At 41.8% G+C, this 18,699-nt stretch overlaps 1 protein-coding gene across 2 annotated transcripts in view; it reads right to left on the reverse strand.

Moving 5' to 3' along the window:
* Positions 1-255: 255 nt before the first annotated feature.
* GNG7 (G protein subunit gamma 7) overlaps positions 256-18,699 on the reverse strand; it is a 407,763-nt gene continuing 389,319 nt past the window's right edge. For both annotated transcript variants that reach the window (XM_056822219.1, XM_001364671.4), the window contains 2 exons: positions 17,967-18,085; positions 256-7,017 (listed from right to left, as the gene is read on the reverse strand). In XM_056822219.1, the coding sequence (XP_056678197.1) occupies positions 6,892-7,017; positions 17,967-18,047 (207 nt within the window). In that variant the 5' untranslated portion in view covers positions 18,048-18,085 and the 3' untranslated portion in view covers positions 256-6,891. The remainder of the gene's footprint in view (positions 7,018-17,966; positions 18,086-18,699) is intronic.

The following is an 18,699-nucleotide window of genomic DNA, read 5'->3' on the forward strand; positions in this document are numbered from 1 at the left end:
GGTGCTCTTTCCATGGTGTCTCGGGTCTGAGTTTGCTAGGTGAACTCATGCAAATCTCTCTTCCCTTCCAAACTTTAGTTTCCCCATCTATAAAATAATAGTGTGTGGATGACCAGTATTGACTTGGGGCAACACGTCAAAGGCCTTGCTCTGAGAGGTTGCCTTTGGTGCCAATATCGTGTGTCTTGTGGAGCCCAGGCTGCTGGTTCCCCTAAAGCCCCCGGCGCCATGAAATGCAGGAAAGTGTAAAGTGAGTTTTTTTTTAATGCTTTATTTTTTAAATTTTTATTGTGGTATCAATTCACTTTGTAACAACAGTTCCACAAAACAGTCAACACTGTGCGAGAAAGTAGTTGATGATACCCCTGGAGTCACCCCTCAAACTCAGCCGTGTTCCCAAAGCAGACAGATGGGAACCTTACTACCATTACAGAGTGCTTCCTGAAACAGTCTTCCTAAAACTCCATGGGTGTTTGGCAACGGTATCAGTTGGCAACGAAAGAAGATAGAAAGAAAAAAATGCTGGACGTGGCTTCTCAATGAATGAAATGCTCTATCCACTTCCTTGTTAAGTGCTCCTCAAGGAAGAGCAATGGTTTTGGCGGTTTTACCTAGGGTTTGGAAACTCCTCAGGGGCTGAGCTCAAGCAGTGGTCTGACAGGCTCTTCCTGCCTGTCAGAAGGAAAGGGCCTTAGAAAGGGGTTGTTAAAGAGATGGATGAGTTGCCTGGAGGTTCCCCCCTATTTTTGAGAACTTTGGGACCAGGCTGTATCAAAGAATTGGGCCCAGAGGACAAAAGACAGGCCCCTTCCGCTTTGGAGCAGGCCTCAGAAGTTTACATCCCTGGGGGTCGAAGGTCATGACAGGGGGAGGGAGTGGGGGATTCTTCAGTTTTAGGGGTTGCTGGTTGCGGTGGGACATGTGGCCAGACAATATCAATCTGGGTCTAGAGGAAGCCAGGCCATTCTGAGAAAGGGGGTAGAGCCACATTGGCTTCCAGAGAGCCACTGTTCAGTCACATGTTATCCATCTGACACTTTTACAAGGTCCCAGATGGACCTGGGAGAGAGCCTGCTGTGGCCAGGGCAGATGAAAACCCTGATGTCTTCCTATGTCCTCATTCTCTCTAGCCGGGGGAAAAGGTAAATGAATGACTTTGCAGATGCAACAGCAACTCCATCTCTCCCTTCTCCCATTTCTATGCCCTGCCTTCAGTTCCTTGTTCCCAATTCCTTATCACATGTTCAGGAGTTTCTGGTTGGCCCTCAACAGTTCCACAGGCTGGGGCTTGCTCCAGACTACTTGCTGACATTATCACTGGAAGGAGAGTAGCTCCTTCCTGGCCTTGTAGAGAGCACTTAAAAGTTCTAAAGAAAGGCTTTTTTTGTTTGTTTTGTTTTTTTGGCAGATGCAGTCAGAAAAGTACAAGCAGTTACTGTCATTTGTACTCATGTTCATCCAAACAAAAATATCTCATCTACAGTCTGAACACTGATTTACTCTTAGAGAAGAAAAAGTTTGAGGATTTTTGTGAGTGGCCACTTTCTTGCCTCCTGGTTTGAGCAAGGGCACTGCAGATCCCTAACTTTCCTCCTCTCACCTCGTTGGGTCTCAGGCCATGGTGGCTGGGCACCTGGGAGGGAGCAGGAAATAGAGATATGCTCTGGTAGCAGCCACCAAAGACAGAGGGCTCAGTGGAGGAGAGGATGGGCCGGAGGAGGTACAACAAAATATTATGATGGGCTGGGAGGCTGGAGACCCAGGGCTGAGTCTTAGGCTTACCAGTGACCTTGTGAACCCTTTCTGGGCCTTACTTTCATCTTCTGAATGATATAGGGATTGGACAAGCAACCTGGAAGGCCCCTTACAGCTCTATGAATCAGAATTCTAGGACTCAACAAGATATGGTGAAGAGCAGTTGTAGACTCATAGGCAGCATCTGAGAAGTCAGGGACGGGAGGATCAGGGGAGAAGTGAACCGAGGCCTCTAGGGTAGGAGGTTTGTCAGAGATGAAATTTGCTTACCCTTCTCAGAGACTACATCTCATCTAAACGTTGCCTCCCAGGCCAGGGTATAGCACTCTGTATGTAACAGGTGCTTGGTAAATGTTGGTTGTATTTATATCAACATCCAAAGACTGGAACTTGCCTATTTGAAGAACAGAAATGAGTTCTCCATGGTTACCTAAGCTAGCCCTGTACTCTGCCTGGAGTGACCATGAGCCTAATTTCTTTTCTACTAGAAGTAAAAAACTCATCTTGGAGTAGTTAAATACTTTTAGATAGGATAGACAGCTTTCACTAGAGAGAAGTTCCCTGAGAGGCTGCTGGACTGCATCCTTCCTCAAATTCTACCCTGATTTGGCTTCTAACAAACAGTTTCTGTCTAGGGATACTGAAGCAAGTAGTGGCAGGTCAGGGGTGGGAGAGCCCAAGAGAATCTATAGAGTTACTTGTTAAATGGTATCCACAAGCTTTAACAACTCCTCAAAGCTCAAGCCTGGCTCATATCAACTCTTGGACCAATTTTTTTCCTCCCAAATTCCCTAAGCATAGGTGACTGTGGGGTTAAGAGCTGGAAGGGCCCTTAGAAATTATCTAGTCCAACCCCTTCATTGTAAATTAGCCAGATGGGTCTCACCTCCAGGATAATCAGGGTTGGTCATCAGCCAGGGTTCTGCTGCTTAAAGGGAAGAAATTCCCTTTAAGGTTTGACACAGCTGCCCATTTCTGGCCAGTAGAAAAGGTGGGCAGTGCTTTGAGAATTGGCAAAATAAAACATATCTTCTGGAAAAACCCGAAAAATCAATAGGATCCAGAGAGAAGATCTCTCCTGTGGCCCAGAAATTGGTGTATGAATGAATGCTCAGCCAGGCCCTTAGGGAAACTGTCTGGGATGAGCTGGTGCTTTGGGGAGAAAGGTATTAGTGACTGAAGACTACTGCAGAAAGAGCCCTGCACTAGGGAATCAGACCATCTATCCTTGTCTTGGATTTGCCACTTTCTACTCGTGTGATCTTAGACAAATTGTGTCTCCTCTTTTGGCTTCGATTTCCTTTAGGCAAAATGGTGGGGTTTGGATATGATGACCTTTAAAGTTCTTATTTTATGTTTCTGAGAAGCATAATCAGCACTTATATTTTGGCTTTTCAAGGTCAGGTAAAGGAGGGGAAAATTTTATTTTCTATTTCTAAAGTTTAACAGGACTACCAAAGATGGAAAGAGGAAAAAGAGACTCATTGAGCCATCTCTGTAGCAGATGCGCAGACGTGATTTTTATGAGTTTTATTTCTAACAAAAACCCTCCTCCTTGATTTCTATTGTATGTATATGTCTTCTATAATGACATGGGCAATATGGAAATATGTATTACATGAAAGCATGGGTATAACTTATATCAGACTATTAGCTTCGAGGAGGGGGTAGGATAGGGAAGGAGAAAATCTGAATTCTAAAACGTCCTCTGCTTGTGCTCTGGTATACCTCAAGGGCTAGGCTTTAAGAGGGCCCCCAAGCCCAAGTGCATGGCTTGAAGGATCAGCTCAAGGAAGTTCGTGACCTGGGTGGGGGGCCACTAGTGAATCACACTGTGAGTTAGTCCACCTGACTGGTAGTTAAAAAAGCATGCAGTATTTGTTACCAATAAGTCTTGGATATCCCTAAAGACTGTCCTCAGGATGGCTTAGACAACCATAAGGGTGGTGTAGTGGAAACATTGGATTTGAAATCAGAGGACTGGTCTGAATCCAGGCTCTGAGAAACTTTGGGCAAATCGCTTTATTTTCATTGGGTCTAGGTTTCCTTATCTACAAAAACGAATGGTTCAGATTCAGTGAACTTCAGGGTCTCTTCCAACTTGAAATCCTATAAAATGCTTAATAAGCAGGAATCTTCAGTTTTCCTTTTTTTTTTTTTTAAAGCTGGAAAGGGTCAAAGACAAGATGCTTGGTACTCTGGTTTAATTGCCAGAAAACCAGAAACCAAAGGCCACGGGAGGGTAGTTATTTTCCAGGTTTCTTTAAGAAAGTTCAAAGCCAGTCAATGCCAGCCATACCTCTTCCCCTCAAAGACAAGGAGCAGAGGGTCATGGCACCATCTATACAACTCAGTAATTGTTTCAGTTGGAAAATTGGTCCTGGGGTTGTATTATGTTATCCCAAATGCTAGCCCAATCTTGTTCTTTGGAAATGATGCTGCCAGACAGGTGCTTTGTTATCTGGTTCTTATAGGCAGTTTTAGGAAAATTCATCTGGGAAAATGGCATGATGATCTTAGTGGAAAGGTTGCTTTCAGTAGAATAGAAAGGTCTTGGTTCTGCCACTTATGACTTTGTGTAAGACCTTTTTCCTCTTGATTTTTTTTCTGTAAAATGAAGGGATTATATTTAACCCAAGCTCTTCTGCAAACTGGTGAAATATCTAATTTCACAGGTAGTGGGGGGGGGGGAATCACTGTATTTTTAGCCAGAAGAACTGGGTTGAAATTTTGACTCTGACACTTCCGAGATATTATGTGATCATGGGTAAATTCCTGACTCTTCTATGAACCACTGTGAAATGGATTAATTAATCTGGAGGTCCATTCCAGCACTAAATCCCAAAAATCTATATTGGCTCTAAATTCTACAGTTGTAGCAATCAAAGCTCAGGGGAGACTGGGAGTGGGGAAAAGAGGGTTAGGAGAAGGATGAGTCATTGCTTTTGCTTGTAGTTTTTAGGAAATAAGGTCAAGGCCCTTTGGTAATAAAAGTTTTGTAGACAGGAGGATCAGTTGGTGAAACAAGAATTAGATGATCTCAAAGGTCTGTTAGTATCTGATTCTATGATTTCCTCTGGTTACTTTTTGGAATCTGGCTTTTGCCTTGGTTGGAGGAAACAGCCTGGCCACCAAGCAAAGGGATTTGGCTGGTGAGTGGGGAGGGAGAGACTTCCCTGAGCTCTAGTCTTCCCTTATCCCTCTCAGGAGGAGGGCTTTGGACAACAAATATCAAGTAAGATTTGAAGGCCACTCTAGTGTGACCTCATAGCAAGTAGTCACTTAATTTTGGGCCTCAGTTTCACCATCTGTAAAGTAAGACGATGGGACTTGTTGCTCTTTATAGTTCTCTGCTATAGCAAGGGAAAGACTTTTTCTGCCATATTATGGGCTGCCAGGAATAGCAGCACATATGGGAAGAGGGGTTGCCCTGGTCTGGTATTCCTTGTGAAGAGGAAGAGAACTTTAAAAACTAAGACTAAGAAGAGAATCTGCCATGAGGGCCAGGGAAGCTTGGAATTTTGACCATGTTAATGTCTTATGTCTCTGCCTCCCATTTCGTTAGGGGGCCTGACTCCAGTGTACCCTCTTCTATGAAGCCTTTCCTGACTCCCCTCAGAAGAAAATGTACCCCAGTCCACAACCTCAGAGTTCCTACCCCACCAGGTAGGAACCCCCCTTCCCCACCTCTCCTTTGGTTTACTTTTTTCCAGTTCCCATGGCTGCTATCTGGTTTTAAACTTCAAGAAGGCAGGAACTTTTTATCTTTGTGTATATATATATATATATATACCTTAAATTCTACCTGGTGTCTAGTACAAGGCCTGGCACATAAGTATTTCATAATTGTCTGAATTGCCTTAAGCTCTACTTTTCTGGGACTTAAAGGGATGGGTGGGTACTTCTTGACTCTGGGGAAAGGAAATTGAGGACACTTGAGGGCACTTATTTTAGGGTCTTTGACAAAAAGTCATCTTATAAGTGGGCAGGAGTTTTGAAAAAAGGATTGAGCCACACAGTTAATTAAAAAACAACAACAAACAACTTTCAAACCCCCTCACTCTCAGAAGCAAAAAGCAATCCTGACCCCACTCCCGCCCCCAATTCTCAGAAGACAAGATCAAAGGATTCATCCTGAGCCCTCTGCTCAGGCAACAATACACAGAAATTGAAGAGCTAGGATGGGATCAAAGATTTCAAATACCCACATCAATACTTCATGCTTCCCCCATAACATCCCTCCCCCCCCCCCCAAACAGAATTGGCAATGCAAGGAGATGGGCACTCCCCAGTTCAAGCCACTGTCAACTGATTCCCTTGATAGCTAGGGTGCTATAGAGGATCCTGCCCACAATGTGGTTGTAAAGATACAAATGCCATATGTTGTGTGAGTTGGGAAACGCATGCTGTGATCCTTGGGTAACTTCCCTTCCCTATACCCTCTGCCCCACATCCCCCCAATCCATGCCTTCATTATCCCTTTATAGGACACTGTTGTCAAAATATCCTCCCCCTGGTCCTATTTTAGCAATGCATAATTTCCATATTTTTTCTTTTTTAAATGAAAGAGTAGGTTTCTTTTTTAAAAGAATGAGTAATTCCTTTAAACCTGAACTCCTGCCAATCTAACCGTAGTCTTCGAATGGCAGGCCAGTCAAGGAAGAATTACAATCTAGGCCCACTTTGACCTTGATGCTTGGAGGGTCTCCTAATAACTAGCAGTCACTCTAGGTCTCCCTCCTGTCTCTCTACCCACTCCTATTTTGAAACCACTATTTAAATGGCAATAGAGAATCTTAAAAAAATCACAACCCTGCCCCTATCCCCTTCCTCCCAGGGACATTTAGTCTGCTTCAAATTGGTATGCAGACCCCGCCTTGTGGGCATGCTGGGTTTGATTTTCCACCAGAATGCAAAGCGTAGTGTTCGCCCCTCCTCATAGTGGTGGTGGTGGTGGTGGTGGTGGTGGTGGTGGCGGTGGTAGTGGCGGTGATGGTGGCAGCTATGGCCGCAGTGGTGCTGGGGATGTTTCTGGCTGAGAGTTTTTGTGACTTAGGACAGGTTTGGCTTGAAATCGATACTAAATGGGGATGGCCCTGCCAGAGAGAGAGGCTATGTATGCACAAGAGGAGAGAGCTATAGGATGATACAAGGTTTTTTATCCTTGAAGGGGTTCTCTGAGGCAGGCACTCCCACCAGCAAGGGGTCATTCCGGGCGTGCTGCTCACAGTAACTCATGAGCTCCGAGGAGGCTTTGGAGACCTGCATGTGGGTAGAGGTTGAAAAGAACAAACACAAAGAAACAAGGTTAAGGGACGTGAGGATCTTTAGGCAGGAGCTGAGGTTTTTGATAAAAGGAACACATTATCCTTCTCCTGGTCTTGGGCCAGGACTTATCACAGGATCATAGATCTGGAGCTGAAAGGGACCGTAGAGGTTATCTAGTCCAATGTCTTCCTCTTACAGATGAGGAAACTAAGGTTCAGAGGAAATAAATAACAAGTTCCAATGCCCCCAGCTGCTTACCTGCCAATTGAAAGAGCAGGTGAGAAAATTTAGTTTCAATAACTTGTTGATAGTTACAAAGCTAAGAAAGTGGCAGAACCAGGGCCAAAATCCAGGGCTTCTTCCTGAAAGTTCTCTACTCTTTCTACTATATTATGCCATAAAGAACACAGAATGGCAGGGTGAGAAGTCACTTAGAGGTCATCTAGTCTAATTCCCTCATTTTATAGATGAAGAGATTAGTACTCAGGGAAGATCAGTGACTTGCCTATGGTCACACAAGTAGTAAGAGGCAGAGACAGAATTTTAAACTCAGGTTTTCCTGACTCCAAATCTACTGGTCTTTCCATGTGGTGAGGATCAGACACAAGGTGCATCTTGCTTTTGTAAGGCTCTAGCTATATAAAGGTGAGTTATTAGGATTCTTCTTTTCTCTAGTTTCCACCTCAAAAAAAGGAGCCAACTCTAGAAAGGCCTGATGTTACTTAATGCTATGTAAACTTCACCAACGTTTTTGTCACTTAGGGAAGAGTAGCTTTTAAATAAACACAACAATATTTTCTTCCCTTTCTGGGGTCTCCATTTCCCATTATTTCCTTTTCCTTTTCTTTCTTTTTTTTTAAAACTCTTACTTCCTGTCCTAGTATCAATTCTAAGACAGAAGGGCAAGGGCAATGAGGTTAAGTAACTTGTCCAGGGTTATAGGGCTAGGAAATGTCCAAGGCCAAATTTGAACCCAAGTCCTCCCAACTCCAGGCCTGGCTCTTTTATCTAATGTTCCCTAACTTCCCATTATTTCTAAGAGCCTCTCCAGCTCTAACATTCTCTGTTTCCAGTTTGAATAGTTTTTTATCTCTCCTAATGTTCTTTCTGGATCTGATATCTCTTGTTCTACATTCTGAAGTCCCTTCCAAGTCTGACAATTTTTGTTCAGCATTTTACACTGACATTCTATGATCCTATATTTCTGCAGTAGACCATCCCCTAAGAATCTCTGGTAAAGAGCTCAAATGCTCAGATGAAAAAGGGAGGTGTAGAAAAGGTAAGGCAAAATCCTGGAAATGTTTTTCTTTCAGTATGTGTTATGGGGGATGGGGATGGTAGTGATCACTGCTTCTAGTCAAAGCCTATACAGTATTCAGTCAATTGAGTTCTATGCCAAATGGAGCTGGGAAGGGTCTTTAAAATCCACACTCCTAATTTTAGGGTAGAATGACCTGCTCTCTAAGTTATTTTGGGGTTCTGCTGAGAGTATAGCAGAGAAGTAAGAGCCTGGACCAAAAGTTGGTAGACTAAGGTTTGAATGCAAGTTAACTCCGTCCCATCCTTTCTGTATGATCTTGGGTGAATCATACAACTTTCTTCATCTGTAAGATGGCAGGATTGGACTAGATGGTCTCCAAGGATCAGATTCTTTGCCTGGAATTCTACATTTTGGCTCCATTCTAGGAAGAAGATGCTCTCCAATTCCAACAGGGATGAAGTGTTTTCATAGCTTGATATTATTTTTCTCTACTCCATCTGACTTTCACTGTAATCTCTACCCCAAGAAAACCCAAGTGTTCAGCAGCTTGCTGCCAGAAGGAAGAGGTGGGATACAGCACAAGGACTCATGCAATCAAGAAGAATCTGGAAGAATCACTTGGCTCTGGATTGAAAAGCTAGTCTGATTCCCTCTATACACCCTGTGGTTTCCTGTTTATGTGCTTTTGCTTTGTGTGGAATGTCCTATACTCCTCCCTCCCCTAATCGGATGCATGCTTAGTCTCCAGTACCCAACTCCAATGCCACTTCCTCCAGGAAGATTTTCTTGGTCTTCCAAGTTGGAAGTTATCTTTTTCTCCTTTGGAATCCTTCATAGTTTATATTTTACCTTGTTTTTTTGTTATTTGTGAACATGTTGTTCCTCCCCTGAGAGGGGGAAACTGACAAAGTTTCCCTCTTCACATTTCCCTAGAGCATCAAGCCCAGGGTTGTGCCCACAGAAGGTGCTACATATATATGTTTATAATTTTGAACTTGCTTTTTGACCTTGACCAATTGCTTTCAGTCTTGGAGCCTCAGTTTCATTCTCTGCAAAATGAAAGGGTTGGAGGAGGTGATTTAACATTCTGTGTAGTGCATTTTGAGATCATTACTTCTCATTCTGACTTTACATGTTCTTGGTTCTAAGAGACTTTTCTGGCTCTGACCTATATTTTAAGGTTCTAGTTAAATCCAATAGCTTTTGTTTCTATGAAACTACTTCAGAAAAGGAATTGGATCAATGTTAGCATTACATTAAAGGGAAAAAGAGGGGGATTTTATTTAGCTAGTTGGGCTGTTCAGCATTTGGATAAATGAGGAATCAGCATAAAAAAGAAAGAGGTGTTATGACAGTGAGGAAATTGCAGACACTTTACTGTGTTTACAAACCAACCAGAGGTCAATTTGAAAGAAATCTCGATGTGAGCTGTTCAATAGTCACTGATGACACTCCAGTCAAGTATCTCACTCAACCCGATTTCCCATCTAAAGGCTAAGCACAGGTTGGCTCATCATTCCAAGTCCTCAAGGTCTAAAAAGTGTGAAGTTGTGGGTGTGAGCCTACTTAATGGAAGTGACTAGGGGCAGGAGGGGCCTCAACCAAGTGTCTGAGCTGGCACCTAATTTCTAGAATGAAAGGGGAATGTTGATTGGTGCTGGATTTGTCAGGATGGTAGGTTAGACTTGCCCAAAACAGGTCCAAAGGGGTGGCATGGAAGTGAAGCCAGTATTGTAGAGTAGAAGGAAGCAGGAAGCCCAGATTAGAATAGGGAGATGGACAGAGAAGTCTACAGACAATGGAGATGGGATTTGGTCAGGAGCATAAATGTGGAACACTCTAGTTCCCAGGGAGAGGTGGTATACCAGGTCAAGAGGAGGTCCTAGACTTATACTGGGGAACTCTGGGATGTGAGAACCAGTGCCATCTGGCAGCTCTGTAATTCACTATCCAGTTATATGTGGATCACAGATTCAGGCCAGATTGCCAAAGGGAAACTACCGAGGAATGGTTTTCTGGGGGCAGGGAGTTTCTGCAGGCTCAAGGGGGAAGAGGAGTAAGTTCAAAAGCAAATAGTGGCAAGGTAAATATTACCTCAGGAACAGAACAGGGTCTCAGTTCCAACTTCTATTCTATCCATCTATGAGGATAAGACTCCCAGGTCAGAATGCAGCCTACAGTTTTCTGACTCAAACCATCAGAGTTTTCCAGCTGGCTGAGAATGAATGAGTCAACAGTGGTCTTCTGTTACTCTGACTCATATTTGGATGAGGAATCCACAGTGCTCAGACAACGGGGGCAACCCTCAGTTTTTGCCCTGGATCAGACCACTTTGGAAGCAACTAAAGTTTGTGGATTCCTTAAAGTCTGGAATAAATATAATATTCAATATCCCTTAGGAGGTAGTAGCAGTACCAGCAGACCAGTGCACAGAATCTGGCTCTAACAAAAAGTCTGAAAACAAAAAGTAGGCTGGAAGGATAAGCAAACAACAACAAAAAATCCTGTTATAAAAAGGTGTTATGTGACAGAAACATTTGATATAATCTCAGGAATAGACAATGACTATAAAATATTTACATGCAAAACCTCAGGAAAAAAAAAACACAGCTTAGGCACAAATTCAACAAAAATTACTGGAAGAAATGAAACTAGAATTTAAAAGTTAAAGAAATCTTTATAAGTGAAATGAGGGCACTAGGGGGAAAAATCAGAAAAGAAATGAGGCTATGGAAGAGCAAAATGGAAAGGGAATTGATAGTCTGTCATAAGAGGTATAAAATCTTGTCCAATCAACAAACTTCATGAATTAGAATGGTTCAAATAGAAGCCAATAACTCCAGGAAATACTAAGAAATATATAACAAAGTCGAAAGACTGAAAACAAAATAGAAAAAAATGTAAGGTATTTCACAGCAAAAACAACTGATCAAGAGAAATAATTTAATAATTATTATACTATCTGAAAGCCATGAACAACAATAAAAAGCTTAGATATCATATTTAAAAAAATTATAAAAGACAACTACTCAGATATCTTAGCACCAGAGGGCAAAGTAGAAATAGAATTCAGTGGCCACCTCTTGAAAGAAATCCCCAAATGGAAATTTCCAGGAATAGCAAAGTCAAAATCCAGAGCTTCTAGATCAAAGGAAAAAAAATACAAGTAGATTGAAAGGAAGAATTCAAGTATGACAGAGCTAGAATCAGGATCACACATGACTAATCAGCCACTACTATAAATGAGCACTGAACTTGGAATACAGTATTCTTGAAGATAAAGGAAAAGGATAAGGGTTTATAACCAAGAATAACCTACCCACAGGGCTGATAATCCTACTGGGAAAAAATGGATCTTTAATGAAATAGAGGACTTGCAAACATTCCCACTTTAAAGAACAGAATTGTATAAAATCTCTGAAGCTCAGACATAGGAGTTTAAGAAGAACATAAGAAAGCAAACCTGAATGAATAAAGACAAAGGACAAAACAAGGATAAACTGCTTACATTCTAATACAAAGAGGTGATACATGTGTTCCCTCTAAACTCTATCATCATTAAGGATCACAGGCGTCTAATTAAACAATGCCTCGAAATGGTTGTTATGTCTTAGTGTAAGTTTGAGAAGAAAGGAAAGAGAAGAAGAATATATTTAGGGAGGAAGGAAAAGAAAGATTAAGGAAAATTATCTCATAGTAGGGTATGCAAGTAGACATCTATACAAGCAAGGTGAGGATCAGCAAATAGCACAAGAACCTCACTCTCATCTGAACTAATCAAAGGAGGGAATAAACACACACAAAGTTGAATACAGAGACACATTTCAATATGAAGGAAAAGAGAGGATGGAAAACTGGGGGCAGGAGTAGATTAAAAGAAAGATCAGTCCAAAGCAAAACAAACTCTAATCAAAGGTGGTAAAGACTGGGATTCTGAAGGGGTGTCCATGAATTGGGGAATGGATGGAATACTGATTATTCTGCTCTAAGAAATGATGAAGGAAATGGTTTCAGAGAAGTCTGGGAAGACTCATGTAAGCTGTTGCAGAATGAGGTGAAAAGAACCAGGAAACCAATTTATACACTAAGATAAATACAAAAAAACTATGAAAGAAGCAGGAACTTTGATTGTTGTAATGATCAATCATGACCCCAGAACATTAATGATGAAACATGTTATGCCACAGAGTAGAATGAGACAAATATATTTTTAGACAAGGCCAACGCAGAATTTTATTTTGCTTGACTCTACATATTTATAATGGAGGCTTTGTTTTTCTTTTATTCTCAGCTGCTGCTGTTGCTGCTTGTGGAGAGTTGGCATGAGAGGGAAGAGAAAGTAGAATTTTGCTTATTAAAAAAATAAAATATCAAAGAAATGTAAAAGTAAAATAAAAAAGAAAGGATTGGCATGATATAGTGAATAGTGGGCAAATTTTGGGACAGGAATACCCGAGTTCAAATTCTGACTTAGAAATTTACTACTTGGGTGTGAACTTGGGCAAATAATTTAATTTCTCTGTTAAAAGATTAGCATCCTTATTTGTTAAATGATGGGCTTGAACTTAAAGATTTCTAAAGCCCTTTCCTGCTCTAAATCGATAACCCTGTGATCTACTCCAAGGCCTATGTATTCAGTGCTGTTACCAGAGAGTTCTGGATTTTATTCCTAGTTGTGCGACTGGCTCGTGTCTAAAGTTGAGCCCCCTTCTCTGTACTTGCTTTTCCTTGCTATAGAAAGGAGACAATCTGGAACCTGCTAACTCTACAAGGGAGAAGGGAAAAGGGGTTAGTAGATATCATAGAATCCTAGACAGAGAAGTCTTAGAAGTCATCGAATCTAGTTTGACCTCCACCAAAAGCCTGAATTGCCTCTAAAATATTTTTAGGATCCAGTTCTTTCTGCACCTTGTGTTGAGGCACGAGACCTAGGGCTTAGTCCTAAGTCTGCTACTAATACATTTTTGTGACTTTGGGCAGGAATGCCCTCTTTCTTTGGGCCTCAGTTTCCTCCTCTGTAAAGTGAGGAAACTGAAAGTGATAATTTTAAGATCTTTTGATATCCTATGGGGTCTACAGTTGGAAGACAGCTCATTCCACTATGGGGCAGCTCTAATTGTTCAGAAGATTTTCCTTACACTTGGCTAGATCTGTGAGCTAATAAAAGTAGATTTTCCTTCATGAGGGCATTCAACCCCTTCTGTGTCTTATCTTAAATGGTTTTTGTCCTTTCCCTTCCATAAATCCTTCATAGAGGATCTGCTCAGTGCTCTGGAGAGGTCTCTCAATATCTTGTGGCTATCAGTTCAGTACTTGGCCTGATCATTCCTCACTTTCATTACATGGCCAGCTTCTCTCCTCTTCTGGTCTTGAGTGTTTTTGATGAGGTCACTGAAGTCATTCCTTTATATACTTGTCATCACTGTCTGCATCTACCACGTGTCTTTCCACTGTCTTCTAGGCCACTTGCCAAAATGGGCCTCCTTATAAGTTCCTGCTTTTGGGTCTAGGTCAAAGTAGAAGGCCTCCTATAAATTGAGAGTGTTGTAATGAGTGAAACTGCATTTCCCTAGATTCTCTACTTCTGGAAAGGTGTTTTTATCAGATACTTAGTGGGAATTTTCAAAAAAAGGGGGAAGATGAAGAGGATTGGGGGATAGACTCAAGATATATACACATTTTATTGCTAAATACACACTTAACCTGGACTAGAAATACAGTTTAGAACTAGAAGGGGCCTTGGAGGAGCTGCATCAAGTTTCTTAAGTTTACAGAGGAGGAAACTGGGAAACCCAGAAAAAAGATAGGATTGGCCTGAGATTACACAGAGCCTGTTGGGGAGTGCAGCTGAGTTTGGATTCTAAGTCCTCTGATTCATCAGTCCAGTGTTTCAACTGGGTTAGGTTGAGATGGACAGATTGGAGGCTTGCACTAGAGGCAGAGAAAACTGTCATGCATCTTCTGTTCCTAATCCAAGTCTTCACTAGATTATCTCCTTTGATTTCCAGCACCCAATTTGGTTTTTGTGGGTCTATTTTAAAAATCAACCATCCCAGACTATAAAAATAGTCTAAAGACACTGGAAATAGACTCGTGTTGTGGCTACAGAATTTCAGTTCCTCCCCACACCCCCAGCATTTACAGGAAAACTCCTTCCATAAAAACCAGGGACACACCTCTGCTCCCGTCCTGGCTGAGTTTGTGATCTGGAAGTTAATAGCTGCTTAGCTGGACTTCAAGGCTCAGGACTGTCTGCTGTGGGGAGACCTGTAATTTGTTAGGCCTCTGCTGAGCCAGCCTTTCAGATGGTGCAATGTCCCAGAGTCTGGAGTCTGGTTGCTGTTTTTAGGGGCCCAAAACCTCAGGCTGGATTTGAAAAGAGCAAAAAGGAAAAAAACAACAACAAAAAAATCCTTGCCCCTTTCTCTCCCACTCTCTCCATTCTGCAACTCACAGTGCCAGAAAGCATTTCATTGTTAGGCTGGGAAGCCTGGCTCCAAAGCCTGTCCTGTTGCTGGGCTGTGGTTAGGGTGTTCATGGAGATCCAGGTTTAGAATGTTCAGATGCCTGATGGGAAGTGATTTTCCTCTTAAAGACCTCTCCCTTTAGGGTTGAAGTAGCCTTCTACCTCCCCTGGTCAAGGATAGAGCCCATCAGCTATGGCAACCATCCACATCAGAGAATTCTAGAAACTACTCAGTGCAACCAATCTCATTTGGTCTGTCTCCTGAATGCAGCACACATCCTTTATCCCTTTGCTTGACTTGTTCTCTATGTCTGGGATACTTTCTCTTCTTTTCCAGCTTTATCTCTTTAAGTCTTATCCATTGGTTTAATTGTAGCCCAAAGCAAGTTCCCTCTCATTCAGGATACTTTCCTTGATATTTCTACCCTTCCCCTTGGGCAGTAACCACCTTCTGCTTTGGACTTCACAGTACTTTGCCCCTCCATTGCATTTACCCTAAATCATTATGTGCCATGGTTTTCTGGGTTGTGTCTTCTTTTACTACACAAGCAGCTCCATAAAGGCAAGGAGTGGATTTGACCAAAACTTAAGAGATCTGTTACAAGTGTTCGCCAAATGAATAAAAACCATAAAACAGAAATGCAAAGACAAAAAATTAGGGGATTTAATGAAATGCATTCAGGGTTAGAGGTTGTTTTCCCAGAAGAGAAGGTAGAAATCCTGGAAACGTTTGGCATCAGAAGACTCAAATCCAAATTTTGGCCATTCACCTAACAATCTGGTCTCATTTTGGATAAGCTATTTAACCTCTTCTTAAGTAACTAATTTACAAAATGGGGAGAAGGCTGAGCTAGGTCAGGGTTTCTTAGCCTTTTTGGTATTCTGGTCCCCTTTAGCAGTCTGGTGAAGCTGATGGACTCCTTATAATCATGTTTTTAAATGTGTGCAATAAAATATATGGGGTTACAAAGAAAACCAAATCAAATGAAAATTAAAATAAATTATCAAAATATTAAGAAAAAATCAAGTTCATGAACTAGATGACCCTGAGGATCCTTTGCAATAGAGTAATGAAATTTAGATCTGGAAGGGATGTTCGAGAAATTGAGGCTGGAGGTAAACTGGGACTTGATTAAGGGCCAAGGCAGGGTGGATGACTTGCTGCAAAGGCTAGACACTCATCCATCAGTCATGGGTGGGTGGGTGATGGGGAAAGAATCATTTGAAACTTGGATATAATGTCCAGGGCCAAATACTTAATGTTGCTCTATCCCTTCTCTGGACTCCTATGATACACACAGTTTGGCCCTTAACGATACACTGAGACTTGTCTTTATTTATTTCATGTGTGTGTAATTGTCTTCCCAACCAGAATGGGAGCCATAAGAGAGCAGAGGCTTTGTCTGTTCTTCTTCTGGGAGAACAGTGAGGAAAAAGTTAGGAAGATACTATTTTATGCCTCCAACACAAATATTTTAATCCAGTGGGAGAAAAGAGAGCTCATGTTATTCCTTCATCAGCTAAGGATGAAGCAGCCACTGATACAGCCATGTGATGAAAGCTTTGAAGTAGTAGGGAGATTAAGAGGATTTTCACCTAAGTCACTCAGGAAGTTGGGCACTGGTCAGGTGGCCAGAAATTGGCTACTGAACTCATCATGTCCTCAGGTAAATGGAGAGGTAGGATGGCTTAATGAAAACAGCATTGGATTTGGAGGCCTGGGTTCAAATTCTGATTCTTCTACTTAGATCCAGGGAAAATGACATTATGATTATGACCTATAATAAGTGACATTCATATACTGCTTCACAGATGAAATACAAAGCACTTTTTCATATATTATCCTTCTTAATTGTGAATTTCAAAACTACTCCACCGTATTCAGACCATTCTTTAGAAGATGGGATTTAGCTATTTCCTGATCAATAACAACAGAGATACTTGGAATGACAGAATCAGGTCTTGGAAACTACAATCTCCACCCTACTCAGGGTAACAAGATTAGGAAGGGCTGCAGCAAAACTCAAGATTTAATTATTTGAGAATATGGCCTTCAACAGACATGTGCAAAAAGGACAGACCTCTCTGGGTGGTCTTAGGTCAAGCTAGAGCCACCACTGGCACATGTGAGAGAGAGGAAGTGAGGTAGAGGACAGCTCAGGAGTTCTCGTGACTTCCTGTGAGGAGGGAGAGAGGTGGTTGGAGCCTGGTGCTTGGAGTGGAGGAGTCCACAGACTGTTTCTCCATTTTGGTCACGTGAGTGATAGGGACTGATCTCTTTTCTTTGCCTCGGATATCCAGGGCTTTGGGCCTTTGGCTCAGCCTAAGCAGAGTGGGTATTTAAGCCCTATTTCCTTCTCTCCCTCCCCCCCCCCCCAATACTTTTCTTCCTCCTGTTTGTAATTAAAACACCATAAAAAGGTTGATAGCTGACTTGAGTTTTAATTTAGGAATTATGTAGCTGAATTCCTTGGCGACCTTAAATTAATATATATCAGTCTTTTAAAGTGATTTCCATATCACAAATCCTTACAACAACCTTGTGAGGTAAGTATTAGTATTTTATTACCAAATTTTATAGAAAAAAAGAATTAAGGCTCAGAGAGTGAATGATTTGTCCATTATTAACAGTTATGAATTAACACTGCTGGTAAGTGAGAGAGAATTTGAACCTGAGCTTTTCCTAATATAAAGCTAGCACCTTCTCTCATCTGTAAAATGGAGGGGCTGGTCTCAAGGATCTTGAAGGTTCCCCCAAATGATAAATTTCTGATACTAAGCCCCAACATTAGTGGAAGGCTTCTGTATGCTCATTTATAAAGTATAGTCCTGTGTTCTAATCTTGACTATGACTTATGAGCTGTGATCTTTGGTGCTAACTTACTTGTGTGACCATAGGTAAGTCCTCTCTGGGAACCAGCTTCCTTATTTGTAAGATGAAGAGGTTGGACTAGATTTTTCCAGCTCTTCTGTGACTAGATGGTCTCTTAAGTTCCATCTAGCTCAGACATTCTGTGTTCTATGTTCTAAAGACTTAGTCCCTTGCAGATTTAACATTTTGTTTTCAAGTCTCTTCCATCTCTCCCAAGCTAAGTTGAGGGTTCCTTCTAGTTCTGGTGATCCATGTGTCAGTCTTTAGGCCTAGCCTGACATTCTATGTTTTAAGTTTCCTTCCAGTCCTAATGGTTTAGGCTCTAAGAACCCTTCCTTGCTCACCTTAATCCTTTCGACTCCAGCCTCAATGCGGAGCTGTTCCACCAGCTTCCGAGCCTGGGCTATGTTGTTAGTTGTTGACATTGTCTGCCATCAGCTCTAGGTCCAAACTCTTGAGAAAGCTGTCAGGGAGGAAAACACCAAAAGGATATGTTGAATTGAGTTTCTGAAGGTGTTAATTTTTTTCTACGTAAAAACAACACAATCTGGATTTGAGAGAGACATTCAACTGGGGCTTATGGAGTACTTCACATTCTCCTATGTCAGGGACCAGCACTGATTCGTGGTCTCTGAGGTCTTGGGCCTTTGTTTTCTTTAAATTGATCTGAATTCTATTGTGTCCTCCAAACCTAGCTCAAGTTCCTACAGAAAGTCTTCCCAAACTCCTTTGGCTCACACGGATTCTTCCCTGCTTTCAACTCCAAAGGCATTTATTGTCCACATTTTTTGTCTAATCTTTCTCACACATTACCATGGATTGCTAGTTATCTTTTCATATGCATGCCTCCTAAAACTATCTGAATCCTACCTATCCTTCAAAACAAGGCCTATATTCATGCTACCTCTTCCAGGAAGCCTCTGTGATCCCCTTCTTTGGCTTCTCAAAGCAGTTTGTATTTCTCCTATGCACTTGTCAAGTTCTATTTTGTATGATGATTATTTTGTGTGCACATCTATATCCATCTAGATGGTGAGCTCTTGGAGGAGCTGCATATCTTCCCCAGTCAACTACTGT

Source organism: Monodelphis domestica, chromosome 3 (assembly GCF_027887165.1).
Source record: "Monodelphis domestica isolate mMonDom1 chromosome 3, mMonDom1.pri, whole genome shotgun sequence".
Lineage (NCBI taxonomy): Eukaryota > Metazoa > Chordata > Mammalia > Didelphimorphia > Didelphidae > Monodelphis > Monodelphis domestica.